We start from the raw sequence: 16,207 nt of genomic DNA on the forward strand, positions 1-16,207 counted from the left end.
ACAGGTACTGGAGGGCAAGTGGCTAAGAGGTTTTTTCAAAAGAGGTGTTAAACACCATAAGTGGGTGTCCTAGGTGGCTGGAAACGGCCTTCTAAGGGAGAGTGGAGGAGCAGGACAGAGCCACAGTCCTTCAATGGAGCCAGGGTTGGGCTCCAGGGCCCAGGGTAGAGACTGGCCTTAGGTGGGGTGTGGGTCTCTCAGAGCAGGAGCAGGAGGGAAGGCCCAGGAGGCGGGTGGGGCTGGGAGTGCAAGTGGGGAGCTGCCCTCCAGCTGCCTCTAGTTTTCCTGGTGACAGAGGAAGCACAGTCATCAGCTGAGATGGGTGGAGAGGTGTCGGCGCTTGAAAGAGAGGAGAGACTTCAAAAATCCCCATCTAAGTGCCTGTGAGAGTTAGGGGCCCACACGTCGGATGACACTGCAGGCACATTCAAGGGCAAGGGTACAGGGGCAGCGTTGCCAGCAGGGTGTGGTTTCAGTAAATGTGACCAATGCTGAAAGGATCAGTGGGGTTGAGAGGGTCTGAAGGGCCTCAGACTGGACAAGGAGGGCGGCGAGGGAGGAAAGGAACATGGCAATGGGGTGACCTCCCTGGAGGTGCGGAAGGACTGTGTGGAGGGGATCAAAGTGTGCTCACAGGCCCAAGGACCTTAAATGGTGTCCCCCAGTCTAGTCCAAGGTGCTGGGAAGAAAATCAACCAGTTCATGTCAGACTCCAACAGCCAGAGCTGATTTCCTGAGAGTTCTACACTCTCAGGTGTAAACCACATTCACAGTGCTGTCACCCACTCAGATGCCACTAGCTCTCGCCCGGTGGGTGTGCTGTCTATGACTTCACATGATCAAAGGACTAAATCCTTCCAGGACCCGTGGGGCCGCCATCTCTGGTCCTCAAACAACCTTGGCAACTGGCTGGCTGCCTGCTGGTGTCTGCCCTCCTGTGTCCTTGTGAGGAAGGTGTGTGCTCCCCACGCTGATGGCTGCTGATAAAATTCAAGGCTATATTCTGGGCACTGATAATCATCAAGCCTGTCCGTCTGGACTTTGCTTCCCCAGGGCCCAATATAGGCCTCACTTAGAACCAAATGAATGAGCAATGTCTGTACCTGTCAGTGAAGGAGGAAATAAACCGTGAATGGAGGGAGCAGAAGGATGGGTCAAGAGGTTGAGGAGGAAGACACCTTGCATGGCTTCCGCTGTTGCCTCCAGAACAGCCCCCCTTTCCAAGAGCCCTACTTCCTTCCACAGCGGGGCCCACTTGGATAAATACAGAATATTCACTCAGGTCCCCTTCTTCCTTGAGCTCTAGGGAGAAGTGACTAAAATCTACTGAGCTCCCACTACATGATGGACACTGGGCTAGATCTTTCTAAGGCGTAGGACCTTGCTAAATTGCTGACGCTAGCCGTGAATTTGCAGTCCTCCTGACTCAGCCTCCCAAGTTGCTGGGATTACAGGGGTGTACCACCACACCCTGCTGGACTAGATATTTATAGATTTAATCTTGCTTAATGAAGATAGCACCATAGTCTTGTGAAGCAGGTCTATTATCCCCCATTTTACAGCTAAGAAAATGGGCTCAGAGAAGCTAAGTAACTTACCCAAGCTCACATAGCTTATGTCAAGCAAGGATGGAATTTAAATTCAGGTATGCTCAAGGATGCAGGGCAGGCTGTGCCAGAGACTAAGGGACACCAAGGAAGATAGGCAGTGACTGTGGCACAGCAGGAACCTGCTCTGGACATAGGGGCTCTGAGTCCCAGACCTGGCCCAATGTCTGTTTTACATCTCTGCCCTTTGGTGTCCCCATGTTGCCTTGGTGCCCTCAGAGTTCCCTTCCAGATGAACAATGCAGAATGTGGTCTATGTGACAGCTCCTGATTCTCACCGGGAGATGTTCCCTTATTCCCTGGCCATCCAGGGTCAAAAGGGCAACACCACCCCTGGGGTAATGGTTAACTAGGCCTGACACCCCATCTATAAGGAGGCCCTCGCCAGGGCCACCCCAGCTGGCTGAGGTCCCACAGGATGCAGTGGGTGAAGGTGCTAGGGCTGGGGTTGGGGGCTGCTGCCCTCTTGGGTCTGGGGATCATCCTGGGCCACTTTGCCATCCCCAAAGGGGCGGATGCACCGGCCCCCAGCACCTCAGTCCTCCAGGACCTGGACCTGGAGCTCCTGAAGGCTGTCATGGGGCAGCTGGATGCCAGCAAGATCCGTGAGAACCTTTGGTGAGAGGCAGATCTGCCCGCTCCTCCTTCGATCTGCAGGTCCCCTCCCTGACTGTGCCCGTCCCTTCCTCTGCCACTCTGCAGGGAACTCTCCAGGCAGCCGCACCTGGCCTCCAGCCCCCGTGATGAAGCCCTGGTGCAACTGCTGCTGAGTCGCTGGAGGGACTCAGAGTCCGGCCTGGACTCAGCAGAGAGGACGGAGTATGAGGTGCTGCTATCGTTCCCCAGCCAGGAGCAGCCCAACCTCGTGGAAGTCGGTGAGATCCTGCCCAGGCGTGGGATGCCCGGGTGGGTGAGAGGAGCCGCCCGGCCCTGACTCTGTCCCCCTCCACAGTGGGCCCCACTGGGGACATCCTCCACACCTACCATCCGAACGAGGAGAATGTGACTGGGGAGCAGGGGGGGCCTGATGTGGTGCAACCCTATGCAGCCTACGCGCCCCCCGGAACCCCGCAGGTGGGACTGGAATACCGGCCGACATCGCCCAGCTCCCCCTGGTTCCCAACCCACCTGGTTCCCACCCAGGCTTCTCCTTGCTCTGATCCAGGGGCTCAGCAACCCCCTCCGTTGTCACTTAGACATTCAACAAACATCATGGCCCCTGCTCAAGGCCATACTCACTCAGGGTATTCAGGGTGACCGACCTTGGGGTGCTCATGTTTCTGGGTGAGGTGGGGAGACAGTCTAAATCCTTCGCCCTGCTATCCTACCTTCCTGCCCTTTTCCCCACCTGCCCTGGGCTCAGCTGGCTCTAAGGGTCACCTCCTCTGGGCACCAGGGCCTCCTCGTCTACGCATACCAGGGCAAGGAAGAGGACTTCAAGGAGCTGCAGGAGCAGGGGATCAATCTCGAGGGCACCATTGCCCTGACCCGCTATGGGGGTGCAGGGCGTGGGGACAAGGTGAGAGCAGCCTTGTGCAGGGCTCAGAGGGAGGAGGGGCCGGAGTGGACAGAGGACAGAGGGGGGAAGAGGGGCCGCGTGGCAGCAGCGGGGAGGCGTGGCAGCAGCGGGGAGCGTGGGCGGAGCCTGGTTGGAGGCGAGAAGGGGCGTTGTATTGGGGCGGCCGCTGCCAGGCTGTGGCCTCGGGTGCTTTCTCCAGCTTCTTGGAGCCTTAAGTGGTGAAGGGATGGGGCAAAACCTTCAGGTTTGATATTCTTGGAGTTCAGATCTTCCTGTGATAGTTCTGAATGTTGAACTTGAGTTCCTCTTATTGCTCCCCTCCCTGCCATTTCCTTTTTCTTTCTTCTTTTTGGGGGTGGGATGCGACCCTGGCCTCATGTACGTGAAGCACGTGCGCTCTCCCTGAGCTGCACCCCAGTCCCTGTCATTTCTTTCTTTCGTTTTTTTCCTTGGTTCCCGGAATTGAACCCAGGAGCCCTTAACCACTGAGCCACATTCCCAGCCTTTTTAAAAAATATTTTATTTAGAGACAGGGTCTCAGTGAATTGCTTAGGCTGGCTTTAAAGCCACATCCCCAGCCTTATTTTGTATTTTATTTAGAGACGGGTCTCAATGAGTCATTTAGTGCCTGGCTTTTGGTGAGGCTGGCTTTGAACTCATAATCCTCCTGCCTCAGCCCCCAAACCGCTGTGATTACAGGTGTGGGTCACTGCGCCGGACCCTGTCATTCTTTTCAATTGAAATTTTTGACTCAGGGGCTGAGGATGAGGCTCAGTGGCAGAATGTTTGCCTGATATGCGCAAGGCCTTGGGTTTGATCCCCAGCACTACCAAAAACAAAAAATAAATAAATAATGAGAACCTTATACATAGTAGTTGGGTTCATCCCAACAAACTCATATATGAATGGAAATCGGATTCAGTTCATGATCCTCTGTTTTCCCTCCCTTCAAAAAATTTTAAATTAGATATTGTGTACCTATGGTTTAATTTTTTTTTAATATAAAAAGGCATACAATGAGAGGGGATAATGGGAGTTAGGATTTAAAGGGCATAGACTGACAGATTGGCAGGACGATGGATGATAAGACTTCTGGAGATCCATGGTGAAGGTAGTTGCACAACAAACACATTTAATACCAACATACAATGAAACAGTTAAGATAATACATTTCATTATATGTGTATTTTATCATAATTTTTGAATAGTGCCTATGATAAGAAAAAAGGGGAGAGGAAAAGTGGGAGGGAAGAAAAAGGGAACAGCAAGGTAAAGAAAAAGAACCAGGTAAGGTGGCACAAGCTTGTCTTCCCAGCAACTCGGGAGGCTGAGACAGGAGGATCATGAGTTGGAGGCCAGCCTCAGCAACTTAGAAAGACCCTGTTTCAAATAAAAATAAATACATAGGAACTGGGGTTGTGGCTCAGTGGTAGAGCACTCACCTAGCACATGTGAGGTACTGGGTTCAAGCATTAGCACCACATTTAAAAAATGATAATAAAAAGCTTAAAAAAGGTATTAGGTCCATCTACAGCTAATAAATAAATAAATAAACAAACAAACCAATGAAAAGTCTGGAGATGCAGCTCAGTGAGAGAGCGCTTTCCTAGTGTGTTCAAGGGCCTGGGCTCCATCTCCAGGACCTCCCCCGACCACACACACAAAGAACATTACAATGTTAAAGATCACTACTGTCCATTTCCAGAACCTTACCATTATTTCACATAGAAATTCAACTTAACAATACCCCCTCCCCACCCAACACTCCACCCCTGGTAACTTGGATTTTACTTTCAGCCTCTGCAATCCTGCCTCTTCTAGGCATCTCATATAAGAGGACTCAAGTAATATTTATCCTTTGGTCTGGCTTATTTCACTTAACAGAACCTCTTCAAGGTTCACTGATGTGGTCTCAGCACTTTATTCCTTTTTAATTAATTAATTAATTAATTAATGTATTTATTTATTTATTTTGCAGTACTGGGAATTGAAGGCAGGGCCTCACACATGCTAGGCAAATGCTCTACCACTGAACTACATCCCAGCTTTTTAAAATTTTTACTCTATGACAGCATCTTACTAAATTGCTCAGGTTGGCTTTGAACTTAAAATCCTCCTGCCTCCCAAGTAGCTGGGATTATAGGTGTGCACTACTGTGTCTGCCTCCTTTTTAAGTAGGAATAATATTCTATCCATTGCACATTATAAACCACATTTAATCTATCCATTCATCCCTTGATGGATAGGGGTTGCTTCCACCTTTTGAGGATAATGCTGCTATGAACATGGTTGTAGAAGTACATGTCCCATAGCTGCATAGTATTCCATCACAGGATGTCCCCATTTATTTAACTAATTCCACTGATAGGCATTAGCTTGGCTATGCCCAATGAACAGTCGTTTGCTGCTGCAAGTAGCACCACCTTAAAGGTCTTGCACAAACATCATCTTGCCTGTGGGAAGATAGATCCATCCTGTCTTCCATGGCAGAGGAGAAAGAGGAGCAAGATGTGCCTGCCTTCATCCCTCCCTGACACACAGCTTCCTCTGCCTCCTGCAGGCTGTGAATGCTGCCAAGTATGGGGTGGCCGGGGTGCTGGTGTATACAGACCCCATGGACGTCAATGATGGGCAGAGTTTGCCAAGCCAGACCTTCCCAAACTCCTGGGGCCTGCCTCCCTCAGGTGTGGAAAGAGGATCCTATTATAAGTATTTTGGGGACCCTGTGACTCCCTACCTTCCAGCCCATCACTCTTCCTTCCGCGTGGACCATAGCAATGCCTCTGGATTCCCCCCGATTCCTGCACAGCCCATTGGTTTCCAGGATGCCAAAGACCTGCTCTGGTGAGCCTGTGCCCCAGTCCCCTGCCTGCCCCCAGTGGCACGCAGCCTTCAATTCCACACCCACATTCATTCCGGAGGGCCTCTCTCGCTCTTCCCAGCAACCTCAATGGAACCTTGGCGCCATCTGCCTGGCAGGGAGCTCTGGGCTGTGAGTACAGACTGGGCCCAGGCTTCCGATCTTCTGGAAGCCTCCCTGATGGCAGGTAAGGTCAGGCCCTTCTCTGTCCTCCTCTCTCTCCTACCTCTCTTCTTCCTGGCTATTCTTCTCTTACCTGGCCTTCTCCTCCTTCTCTCTCTCAGCTCTTCCCTGTCCCCTAAATATCTGTCTTGCCTTAGGGGAAGGCTGTGAACAGCTGCATGACCTGGGAGGTCCTGCGGGGTCCTCTGCCCCTCCCCCCACACGCAGCAGCCACTCTCTCTTGAACATGCCAAGGATGGATCCCCCAAGTCAGGGCCCCTGCCACCTGCAGCACCCGAACTCCCTCTCCCAGGCCCCTCACCACCTACAGTTAGTTGTTCACTTCCTGGGTTCTGTCTTGCTCAGGAGAGGGAGGCCAGGTGAAAACCAGGGCCCCATCTGTCCGGATCATTGTGCAGAGCCTAGTAAGGTGCTGCGCAGACACCAAGTGCTCATTAAGTACTGACTGAGTGAATAATGAATGCAAGGCCTCGAGGGTTCAGCAAGAAGGATTGGCTCCAGCCTTGCTGCCTCTTTTGGTCCTTTGGGACATGTCCCATGTTGCCATGTTCCTTTCCCTCTCGGGACCTGTTTCTCCTGCACTGGGTCAGGGCACACAGTGGACTGGGTGGAGACCCCTGTCACATCTGTCCCCTCCCCAGCCAGGTGAAAATGAGTGTCTACAATCGCCTGGAACTGAGGAACTCCTCCAACGTCCTGGGGATCATCCGTGGGGCCGTGGAGCCTGGTGAGCCCCTCAGCGTGCTCCCTGTGCGCCAGGACCCTGCCCTGCCCCGGTGCTCCTGCCACTCCACTCCAGCCTCATTGGGCCCTGACCTGGCCTCAGCGCAGCCTGGACACCCCGCCCACCCCTTCCTCTTCTCTGCTTCTCTGACACTGTTCCTCCCGCTAGACCGCTATGTGCTGTATGGAAACCACCGGGACAGCTGGATACATGGAGCTGTGGACCCCAGCAGTGGCACCGCTGTTCTCTTGGAGATCTCTCGAGTGCTTGGGACCCTGCTGAAGAAAGGTGAGGTCGCCCTCCTTCCTCCAATCCAAGGACTCTCTCTGCCCGAGGGGTCACCTCCAGCCCACTACTTCCTGAGCTAGTACCATCCTGTGCCACCTCCTCTCTCTCAGTTTCCAGTGCCCATTTGTGCCAGGACTAGCGCCCTGGGGGCAGAGACACATGGGCACCAGCCTTGGCCTCCAGGATCCCGGTGCAGTTCACTGACTCACACACTGGTGTGCTCTCACTCTGAGAGCCTTCTCATTGCCTGGCTGGAGCTGGACCTCGTTCCGCCAATGAAGAGTGGGAAAGGTCTCTCTGTAGGGGACACTGTAGCATTCAAGCCCTTCAGAGCAGGAGAGGCAGATCCAGGAGGAGGGCAAGGGCACAGCAGCTGGGGAGGATCTCACCAACTAAATGGGGTGGCGACCTATGCTGGGTTCCCAAAAGCTGGCTGCACCAATAACTTAAGAAAACGGCAAAGAAAGCACGCAAGCACACAGAAATACCTTTCAAAGCCCTGGATGGCTCTCAACCTTAGAAGTCCCTTTGAAAGAGAGGGCACACTTAGAACCCTGGTTTTATTGGGGGAGGCTGTTCAAAAGAACATTCCATCCAAATAAGGCAGAGGGGTAATGTTACAAGGGTCAGTCCAGTCCCACTGGTAACGCCCACTCCCAAGGCTTGTCTCCTCTGCTGAGCAGAGATGGGGTCCACCTGCTTCTGTGCAGCAGAAACCAGTCTCCACCTTTCCATTGCTCAAAGGTAGGGGGCGCTCAGCTCCTATGTGGCAGCTCCCAACAGGAGACTATTGGGACTGGACAAGGTGGCTCAGTGGGCAGCGCCAGGTCACAGATGGGGAGCTTGGTTTGGTCCAAGGGTCGTGGTAAGCTGGGGAGTGATTTTAATCAGGAGAGCAGCATTTGGAGTGCACATGTTATGTCTATCCTGGGCTACTGTGGGGGAGGGACAGAAGCTTGTTGTCCTCAGGCTGGACAAGGGTGGGGGCACAGGGGAGGACAAGGGGAGGCTCACCCTGAGCAACGGAGGCACCACTGATGAAGCACTAAGCAGGGCGAGGCAGATCTGAGGGGAAGGCGTGAATCCTGTTCCTCACATACTGATTTTCTAAAATTTCTTTTTACTTTTTTTTTAAATACTGGGGATTGAAACCAGGGGTGCTTTACCATTGAGCTACACCCCCAGCCCTTTATACTTTTTATTTTGAGACAGGGTCTATTAGTGAGCTATATCTCTAGCCCAGGATATTCTCTCTTACAACCACAGTACAAAGATTGGAATCAGGAAATTAACAGTTTTGTCACTTGTCCCAATAATGACCTTTATAGCAAAAGAATTTTCTGGTCCAAGATCCAATTGGGGAATGAAACATTGTGTGTCTTCCAGGCTCCTTTCATCTGTACTAGTCCCTTAGCCATGCTTCACCTTGCTGGATCTGGGCATTGTCTTGTTATATGGCCCTCAATTTGGGGTTGTCTGAGTCTATTCAGGTTATGCATTTGGGGCAGGAATGTGGGAACTTGTGATTGTAAGCATGTATGTTATACTTTAAAAGTTTTAATTTAAGCCATGTGTGGTGGGTGCACACTTGTTTCCCAGGTTGAGGAGGCTGAGGTAGGAGGATCGTGAGTTCAAACCCAGTCTCAGCAACTTAGAAAGGCTCTGAGCAACTTAGGGAGACGCTGTTTCAAAAAATATATATAAAAGGGCTGAGGGTATGGCTCAGAAGTTAAGCCCCCTCCCCCTTCAATTCCTGGTTAAAAAAAAAAAAAGTTTTCATTTAAAACAAGAAAGTGAGTGATGAAAGGAAGTGAGTTGCAGCCAGGGGTAGGAGCAAAACTGGGAGCACTGGCAGCAGGCAAGCAGGGGGTTCTGGAGCTGGTGGAAGGGCAAGTGGAACCCACCAGGGTCTTGGCAAAGATGGATGGAAACTGGCAAGAGCAGGGTGGGCACAGGCTGCAGATGGAAGTCCGGCTGTGGGATGCTCTGGGAGACAACTGGAGCAGTGGATAAGCCCCAGGACTCTGGAGTCACACTCCTGGATTTGAACCTGGTTGTGTGCCTACCAGCTGTGTGACCCGAGGCAAGTGGTTTAACTTCCTTGTGGCTCAGTTTCTAGTGAGATAGAACTAGTACCTCCCGCAAGATACTGTTGTAAGAAGACCTGTTTCAGTGCAAGGCCCTTGAGGGTACCTTCAGAGATTATCAGCAAATGTTTCGTGGGATGCCTGGAGGCAAGGCCCAAGGGGGCAAGCCAGCCAGTTCTCCCCCATTCCCCTCCCTAACATGCCTGCAGAGAGGAAGGGAGGTGGGGCATCCTGGCAGAAAGTAGCCCCTGACAGGGGAGTCTGGTGTTGGGGTGGGTTGTCACAGAGAGGAGACTGGAAGAAGGATGGAGCCTCCTGGAAGGTCTGGCTGAAGGGTGTCAGGCCATTCGGTCACCTACTCCCCCCTCCCCAATTTCCCCCTTCTAGCTCTCCCCTCCCCCACACATCCCCAGCCTTTCCCCTAAGCCACCTTGGATCCTGGTTGGTTGCCTTCCAACCCTTTATGCCCCCATCCTCAGGCACCTGGCGTCCCCGCAGATCAATCGTGTTTGCCAGCTGGGGGGCAGAGGAGTTCGGGCTCATAGGCTCCACGGAATTCACAGAGGTGAGTAAGCCCCACAGAGCAGGGGATGGAGAGAGGCTTCTGGGACTGGGTAGCACTGGACCGAAGTCGACCCCCGCCTTGGCAGGAGTTCTTCAGCAAGCTGCAGGAGCGCACGGTAGCCTACATCAACGTGGACGTCGCAGTGATGGGTACGGGGTGGGCGCTGCAGGGTGCCGGCCTGACGGGGGTGGGTAGGTAAAGGAAGGGACTGGAGTCTGAGTAGTCTTTCTCTGTTCCTCCCATAGCCAATGCTACCCTTAGAGTGCTGGGGACACCCCCTGTCCAGAGTGTGGTCTTCTCTGCAACCAAGGAGGTGCTGGGGACTTGGCATGGCGGGGTGGAGCCTAGACCGAGTAGGGCGGGGCCATATAGGTGGGCAGAGTCAGACCTGATGGACAGCAGGTGGTCGGGAGACTGTGGGGACTAGGGTAACCCTTTGACGGCCCGCCTGGTTGTTGGGGCTGGGGAGGCCTGGTTGTTGGGGCTGGGGAGGGTGCCCGCCCCAAGACTAGATTCCCTTCTGGGCCAGATCGATTCTCCAGGCCCCAGCGGCCTCAGTATCTACGACAACTGGAAACGGCACTTCAACCGCAGCAGCCCGGTGTACGGCACGGTTCCCAGGTGAGACCGGGGACCGTAGATGGGGACCAAGCGCAGCGGGTCGGCCCGTTGCCCTCCAGCCAGCCCACTTCTTTCCCGCAGTCTGGGCTCACTGGGTGCTGGCAGCGACTACGCCCCCTTCATTCACTTCCTGGGCATCTCCTCCGTGGACATGACCTACACCTATGACCGGGTGAGCAGGCGCACCCACGCCCCTTGCTCTAATTCTAAATCTCTAGTGCAGACACTATATCTGGCTCCTTCGCTTAGTAGTTGTGCTACCTAATGTTGAATTTCTTAACCTCTGAGTCTGTTTACACTCATCTGTTACTTTGTCAAATATAAGATACTACTGATTTTAAGAAGCAACTTGTGTTATGCATTATTCAGGAGGGAAGAAAAAAAACCCAATCGGTTGTACAATGACATTAATTATAGAAAGCCTTGAGATCTTAAAATGTGTGTGTGGGGGGAGTTTATCTCAATATTGATTAAATGTTATGAAATAGGGAGGACTCATAGCATCGAGTGAGGTTGCAGTGAGAAGCAGGATGCTGAGTGGCCAGCCTGTCTCCCTGTTTGATGTCCCATAAAGGCTTTTTTCCATCTCATGGCCACACTGGTACTGAGCATGGAGCTGGGATTTAAGTCCCCCTGACTCCAGGGCTCCAGGCTCCTTCACGTGAAACTGGAATTTGGCACCCAAGCCAGCTCTGCCTCCTATTAGTCATGCGATGTCTGGCAGGTTCATCGCTCTGAGCCTCAGTTTGCTCCTCTGTAAAGTGGGAATTGTAGAATCCATCTCATGGAGGTGCCAAGGGTTCAACTCTGACAATTCCCACACATTGTGGCTTGCTGTCGGTGTACCTTCCACCTCCTATCCTAAGCCCATCACCTCTGCCTTATCCCCCCAGAGCAAGACCTCAGCCCGGATCTACCCCACCTACCACACAGCTTTCGACACCTTTGATTATATGGAAAAGTTTCTGGACCCTGGTGAGGAGTGGGGCAAGGAGCATCCTGAGACCACCCACAGGAGAATGAACTGAAGATAGCCTGGTCTTGTTCTCCCTGTAGGCTTTAGCAGCCACCAAGCTGTGGCCCAGACAGCTGGGAATGTGCTTCTTCGGCTCAGTGACAGCTTATTCCTGCCCCTCAATGTCAGTGACTACAGTGAGGTCCTCCACAGCTTCCTGCGGGCTGCCCAGCAGGAACTTGGGAACCTGTTGCAGCAGCACAACATCAGCCTGGGTATGGACACCCCCTGACATTGAGGCATGGGGAGCTCTGCACCTGCAAAGCTAAGCCCTGGGTATTCTCCACAGGGCCTCTGGTGACGGCAGTGGAGAAGTTTGCAGTAGCAGCTTCGGCCTTGGATCAACATGTGTCAGCACAGAGGAAAGGCAGCCCTGAGTGAGCAAGGGAGAGGGCAGGTGTTTGGGAAGGTGCACCCAGGCTGCGGGCTGCAGGGTGAGCCACAGGTCCTGCCTCTGCCAGCCCCCTGCAGGTCCGGATGTTCAATGACCAGTTGATGCTCTTAGAGCGGGCCTTCCTGAACTCCAGAGCCTTCCCGGAGGAACGCTACTACAGGTGAGCCTGTCCCAAAGCTCCTCGCAGGCGCCAGGCAAAGGCCACCTGCCAGGAAGAAGATAGCAGCTTTGCTGCTTTGGAGCACAATCTAGTCTAAGGCAGAGGGGAAGGTGAGTCTCAGGGAGGGAGGCAAATCAGTCACATCGGGGACTCTAATCTACAGTCTTCCCACCATGAAACTGTACATGGCAGCTTTCAGATGGGTTGGGTGGGGGCTTTTGTGCCTGGCTGTGTAGAGCAGCTGAGTTCCAGGCTGGGCCTTTCACTAACCCTGAGCCTGCCCATTTCTCATCAGCCATGTGCTCTGGGCACCTCACTCCAGCTCTGTTGCCACATTCCCTGGCCTGGCCAATGCCTACTACAGGGCCAAGGACACAGACGCCGGATCTGAAGCTTGGGCTGAGGTGCAGAGACAGCTCAGCATCGTGGTGGCAGCTTTGGAGGGTGCAACAGCCACCCTGAGACCTGTGGCTGAACTCTGACCCCAGCCTGTACTCCTCCGATCTCCCTTTATCCTAACCCTCTCCCATATATTTTCCCGGAGCGTGTCCCAGTCTCCCCCAAGGCCCAGAGTATGTATAATCATGGTCCCCTCTCCAGCTTGAGGCAACAGCTAGGAGTTCCATCAGTGTGGACACCGAGGGGAGTGGCAAGTCCCAATCTCCTTCCTCCTGGATCTGGCTGGCAGAATGGCTGGCAGGGCTGCTAGGGGATGAAAAACCAACAAGTGATGGCATTGGTGGGTTGGTGAGTGCAGGATGCATAATGTCAACCTTAGAGGCCAATTCAGAGATCAGCAAGGCCACCCCTCATGGACTCGTAGGCACACTCAGATCCAGGTAGACAGGGCCTTGCCCAGTCTGTTTTCCTCTCCTGCCACACCCATACAGTCTCCTCTCTATGTACCCTCCAATAAATGAAGTACAGCCATTGGTCCCAAAAAGAAAGTTCCTTTTATGGTCTAAGAATCATGAAAAAAGAAACCTAAGTGATCTGACCCAGTCCTGAAGCTCTGGAAGCTGGCATATATCCCCCTAATGCCAGGTCCCCCTAATGTCAGACCTAGGAAGGTCTGAACACACCTTCATCCTCCTCCTCTGCCATGACCACCTCCTCCAGGGTGCGCCCTCGGAGCTTACTCCCCACTAACACGTTGCAGGTACCAGCAGGTGGCAGTCCTTTCTCAGTATAGCAACCCCTCAGGAACACAACTCTCTCCTCTCCATCCAGGGGTAGCCCATGGGCCTGACACAGGTCCCGTGCTTCGTGAGGTCCATCCAAGGCCAGCAGATGAACCATGAAGTCCAAAGGCAAAGTCTGTCCCTTGGGGGTACTAAGGGCGCGAGCGAGGCGGGCCAGGGCAGCACGACGGGCATGGCCCACGTGGCCCTGTACTGCACAGCTCTGCAGGTAGGACAGGGTCCGAAGTAGGCGGAAAAGACGGGCTGCATTGCCCTCCCGGAAGGCGGCGTCGATGGCCAGGGCAGTGCGCAGGGGCGGACAGGCACGAAGGGCAGCAGGCAGCTGCAGAACTTCATACAGCGCCTCCACAGAGCCTGAGAAATTGGGAGGCTGGGATGAGGCCTGGTCTTCTAGGATCAGGCCCACTTCCGGTCCCATCCCCTTAAGCCCTACCCATCTCCACTCCCACCAGCTCCAAGACTCAGCTATGCTCACTCTTCTGGCCAGACAGGGCTGGCCCTCCATGAGGCTCAACTCCAGTTCTTGGTCCAGCTCACCCCAACTTGACCATACCCCTTTGCCTGCACAGCCCACCTTGCCCCACTTCCCCAATAAGATCCTGCAGTCAGGCCTTTACCTGATCCAAATATCAGTGTCAGCCTAGGTGCTTACAATAGAGAAGAAGTGGGCAGTGTTGGGGAATGATGGGGAATGAAGAAACAAATAAATTAACAGCTTGCCTGAGAGCCTTAGAGATAGTATGTGGTAGGGCCTAACCCAAATTGAAATTTTGTCACTTGATTTTCCCACTGCCTTGGCTGCCCTGTACCCACAATTTTGGGAGCCTGATCTACTAAACCATCCTCATCTGCCTGGGAAGGCCATTTCTTCAAGGAGCCCCTATCTTGCTTCTTTTCTTTCAGAAAATCACAGGACACTGGGAACTTGGGCACCTTTTGTAAACTGAGGCTTCTGACTCATTAGTGAGCTGTGAAGTCAAGAGCATTTCATTTCAATTGAATTTGTTAAAATGCACCACCCATATAAAGGATCGATCTAGTCTTGAAACTTCTGTCAGATGTGTTCCTGGGCACGTGTGATCTCTGCAACACTGTTAGGGAAGGCAGATTTTAAAATGTTTGAAAATCACTATCAAGGCCAACTCTCCCGACCCTGTGCCTTTCATTTTAGTTTATCATTTATTTATTTATTAGTGGGGGCATTGAACTCACAGGCGTTTAACCACTGAGCCACATTCTCAGTTCTTTTTGAGACAGGGTCTCAATAAGTTGCTAAGGGCCTTGCTAAATTGCTGAGGCTAGTCTCTAACTTTCGACCCTCCTGCCTCAGCCTTCTGAGTCGCTGGGATTACAACTGAACTCTGAAATAGGAAAAGTCGGGTCTGGGGTCTGATGTTGAGGGTTGTGCACTGACGTTTTTGGAAGGAAACTGATGTTTTCTTTCTTTGCTACTGTTGGGAATGGAATCTAGGGCTAAGCATGCGACCCCAGCCTCTAACGGTGAGATTTTAAAACTTCTTTTCTTTGCCTCCACTGTCCTCATGGAGGGGTGCCTGGCTCTATGCCAGTAAGGCTGGGACGCCGACTCACCCAAGTTATAGAGCAGAAAGAGTCCTTGGAAGGCGGCCTGGCGTGGGTGCGGCCCTGCGCTCTGCGCGTAGCAGCGCCGCAGAGAGCCGAAGCTCTCCTGTACCTGGGTCTGCAGCAGCACGGGGTCCACCGGCCCACGCGTCTCAGCCGGCTGGAGTCGAGCCACTACGGCCAACAGCGTGGCCAGTGCAGCCTCTAGTACCACCGCCGTCTCGGCGTCGCCCGCGCTCTGTAGAACCAGATCTAGCCGCACCGCGCGCAAGCGGTCAGCCACGAAGCTGGCCACTTCCGCGAGGGGCGCGTCGGGGCTCTCGGCCACCTCGCTGGCCAGGTAGCGCACGGTGGCCAGCAGCACCGAGGGCGGACGCAGCTGGCTCGGCGGGGGGCGGGGCTTGCCGGCAGCGGGTCGATTGTACTCCTTTACCGTGCGCTGCGGGTCGGCGCGGGGCGGGTCCCCTGTCCACCCCCTCTCCACCTCGAAGCGATGAAGGCGGCGCTCCCTTTCGCGCTGGGCACGTTCGGCGGCCGGGCACATGTCTGGGCAAATACCCACAGGCAGCTTGCTGCCGGGCATGGGTGGGCTGCGGGGATGGGGGGGCGCTCAGAATCCCGGGGACAGCGGCCGGTCTCCCCATCGTGTGGGAGGGCACGCCACTGCCCGCGGAGGCCCGGTGAGGCTCCGCCGAGGCGGGGCGGGGCCGAGCCTCGCTGGGCCCGCCCCGCCTCCCCGCCCGGTCTTCAACGTCCCCGCCCTCCCGGCCCGCCACCGCCGCCCTCTCACCGGATCCCTAGAGTCGTGCTCCCTAGATGCACTGCGTTGTAGTCCGGCGATACCAGCACTATTTCGCGAACTCCGGCTCCACTAACGTCCCCCACAACGCGCCGCGCTCGGCCTCCTCTACCTTAAAAATTGCAGGCCGGGCACTCCCATGATGCACCGGTTTGTAGTCCTTCCCTAACCAATAGCCGGCGGGGAGGGGCGTGGCACCGCGGGGCCACGCCTCCTAGGTCTTGCTGGGATTTATTCCACTAAACCGTCGGTTAGGGCGGTACCAAAATTAGCGTCCCGGTCTTGGTTCCGTCCCTCTTCCTTTTCACTCAATAAACTGGCTCTATCGACCTCTTTCTCTACTGTTTCCCTGGAGATACTCTATTCTATTATTATTATTATTATTTTTTTGCAAAGAGTCAAGTAGAAAATGTCTTGGGATAGGTGCAGCGGTCCGAGGATGCAGTCCTGAGGAGGGAGGCTGAGGCATGAGGACAAGTTCCAGGCCAACCTGGGCAACTTAGACCCACTCGCAAAAGAACAGAAAAGAGGCGGAGAGGGGTTTTGGCTCAGGGGTAAAGCGCTTGCCTACCATGTGTGAGGCACTGGGTTTGATACTCAGC

General features: G+C 53.9%; 2 protein-coding genes across 3 annotated transcripts; one reads left to right on the forward strand and one right to left on the reverse strand.

The window, feature by feature from the left end:
* Positions 1-2,025: 2,025 nt before the first annotated feature.
* Naaladl1 (N-acetylated alpha-linked acidic dipeptidase like 1) lies at positions 2,026-12,964 on the forward strand. The gene is made up of 18 exons (XM_027944757.2): positions 2,026-2,225; positions 2,310-2,482; positions 2,560-2,681; positions 3,004-3,126; positions 5,687-5,970; positions 6,069-6,173; positions 6,811-6,896; positions 7,062-7,181; positions 9,748-9,833; positions 9,919-9,982; positions 10,079-10,146; positions 10,363-10,454; positions 10,536-10,626; positions 11,348-11,429; positions 11,511-11,684; positions 11,759-11,846; positions 11,931-12,023; positions 12,319-12,964. The coding sequence occupies exons 1-18, from the start codon at positions 2,026-2,028 to the stop codon at positions 12,503-12,505; spliced, it is 2,238 nt and encodes a 745-aa protein (XP_027800558.1). The 3' UTR covers positions 12,506-12,964.
* Positions 12,958-15,752, reverse strand: Sac3d1 (SAC3 domain containing 1). 2 transcript variants are annotated; one of them, XM_027944426.3, is made up of 3 exons: positions 15,597-15,752; positions 14,816-15,396; positions 12,958-13,579 (listed from the first exon to the last, which is right to left on the reverse strand). In XM_027944426.3, exons 2-3 carry the CDS (start codon positions 15,387-15,389, stop codon positions 13,086-13,088), a joined length of 1,068 nt encoding a protein of 355 aa, XP_027800227.1. In that variant the 5' UTR covers positions 15,390-15,396; positions 15,597-15,752; the 3' UTR covers positions 12,958-13,085. The 2 variants fall into 2 exon arrangements, with proteins under 2 accessions (XP_027800227.1, XP_027800228.1); XM_027944427.3 differs by lacking the exon at positions 15,597-15,752 and having other exon boundaries at positions 14,816-15,513.
* Positions 15,753-16,207: the final 455 nt, after the last annotated feature.

Source organism: Marmota flaviventris, chromosome 9, assembly GCF_047511675.1.
Source record: "Marmota flaviventris isolate mMarFla1 chromosome 9, mMarFla1.hap1, whole genome shotgun sequence".
NCBI classification, from domain to species: domain Eukaryota; kingdom Metazoa; phylum Chordata; class Mammalia; order Rodentia; family Sciuridae; genus Marmota; species Marmota flaviventris.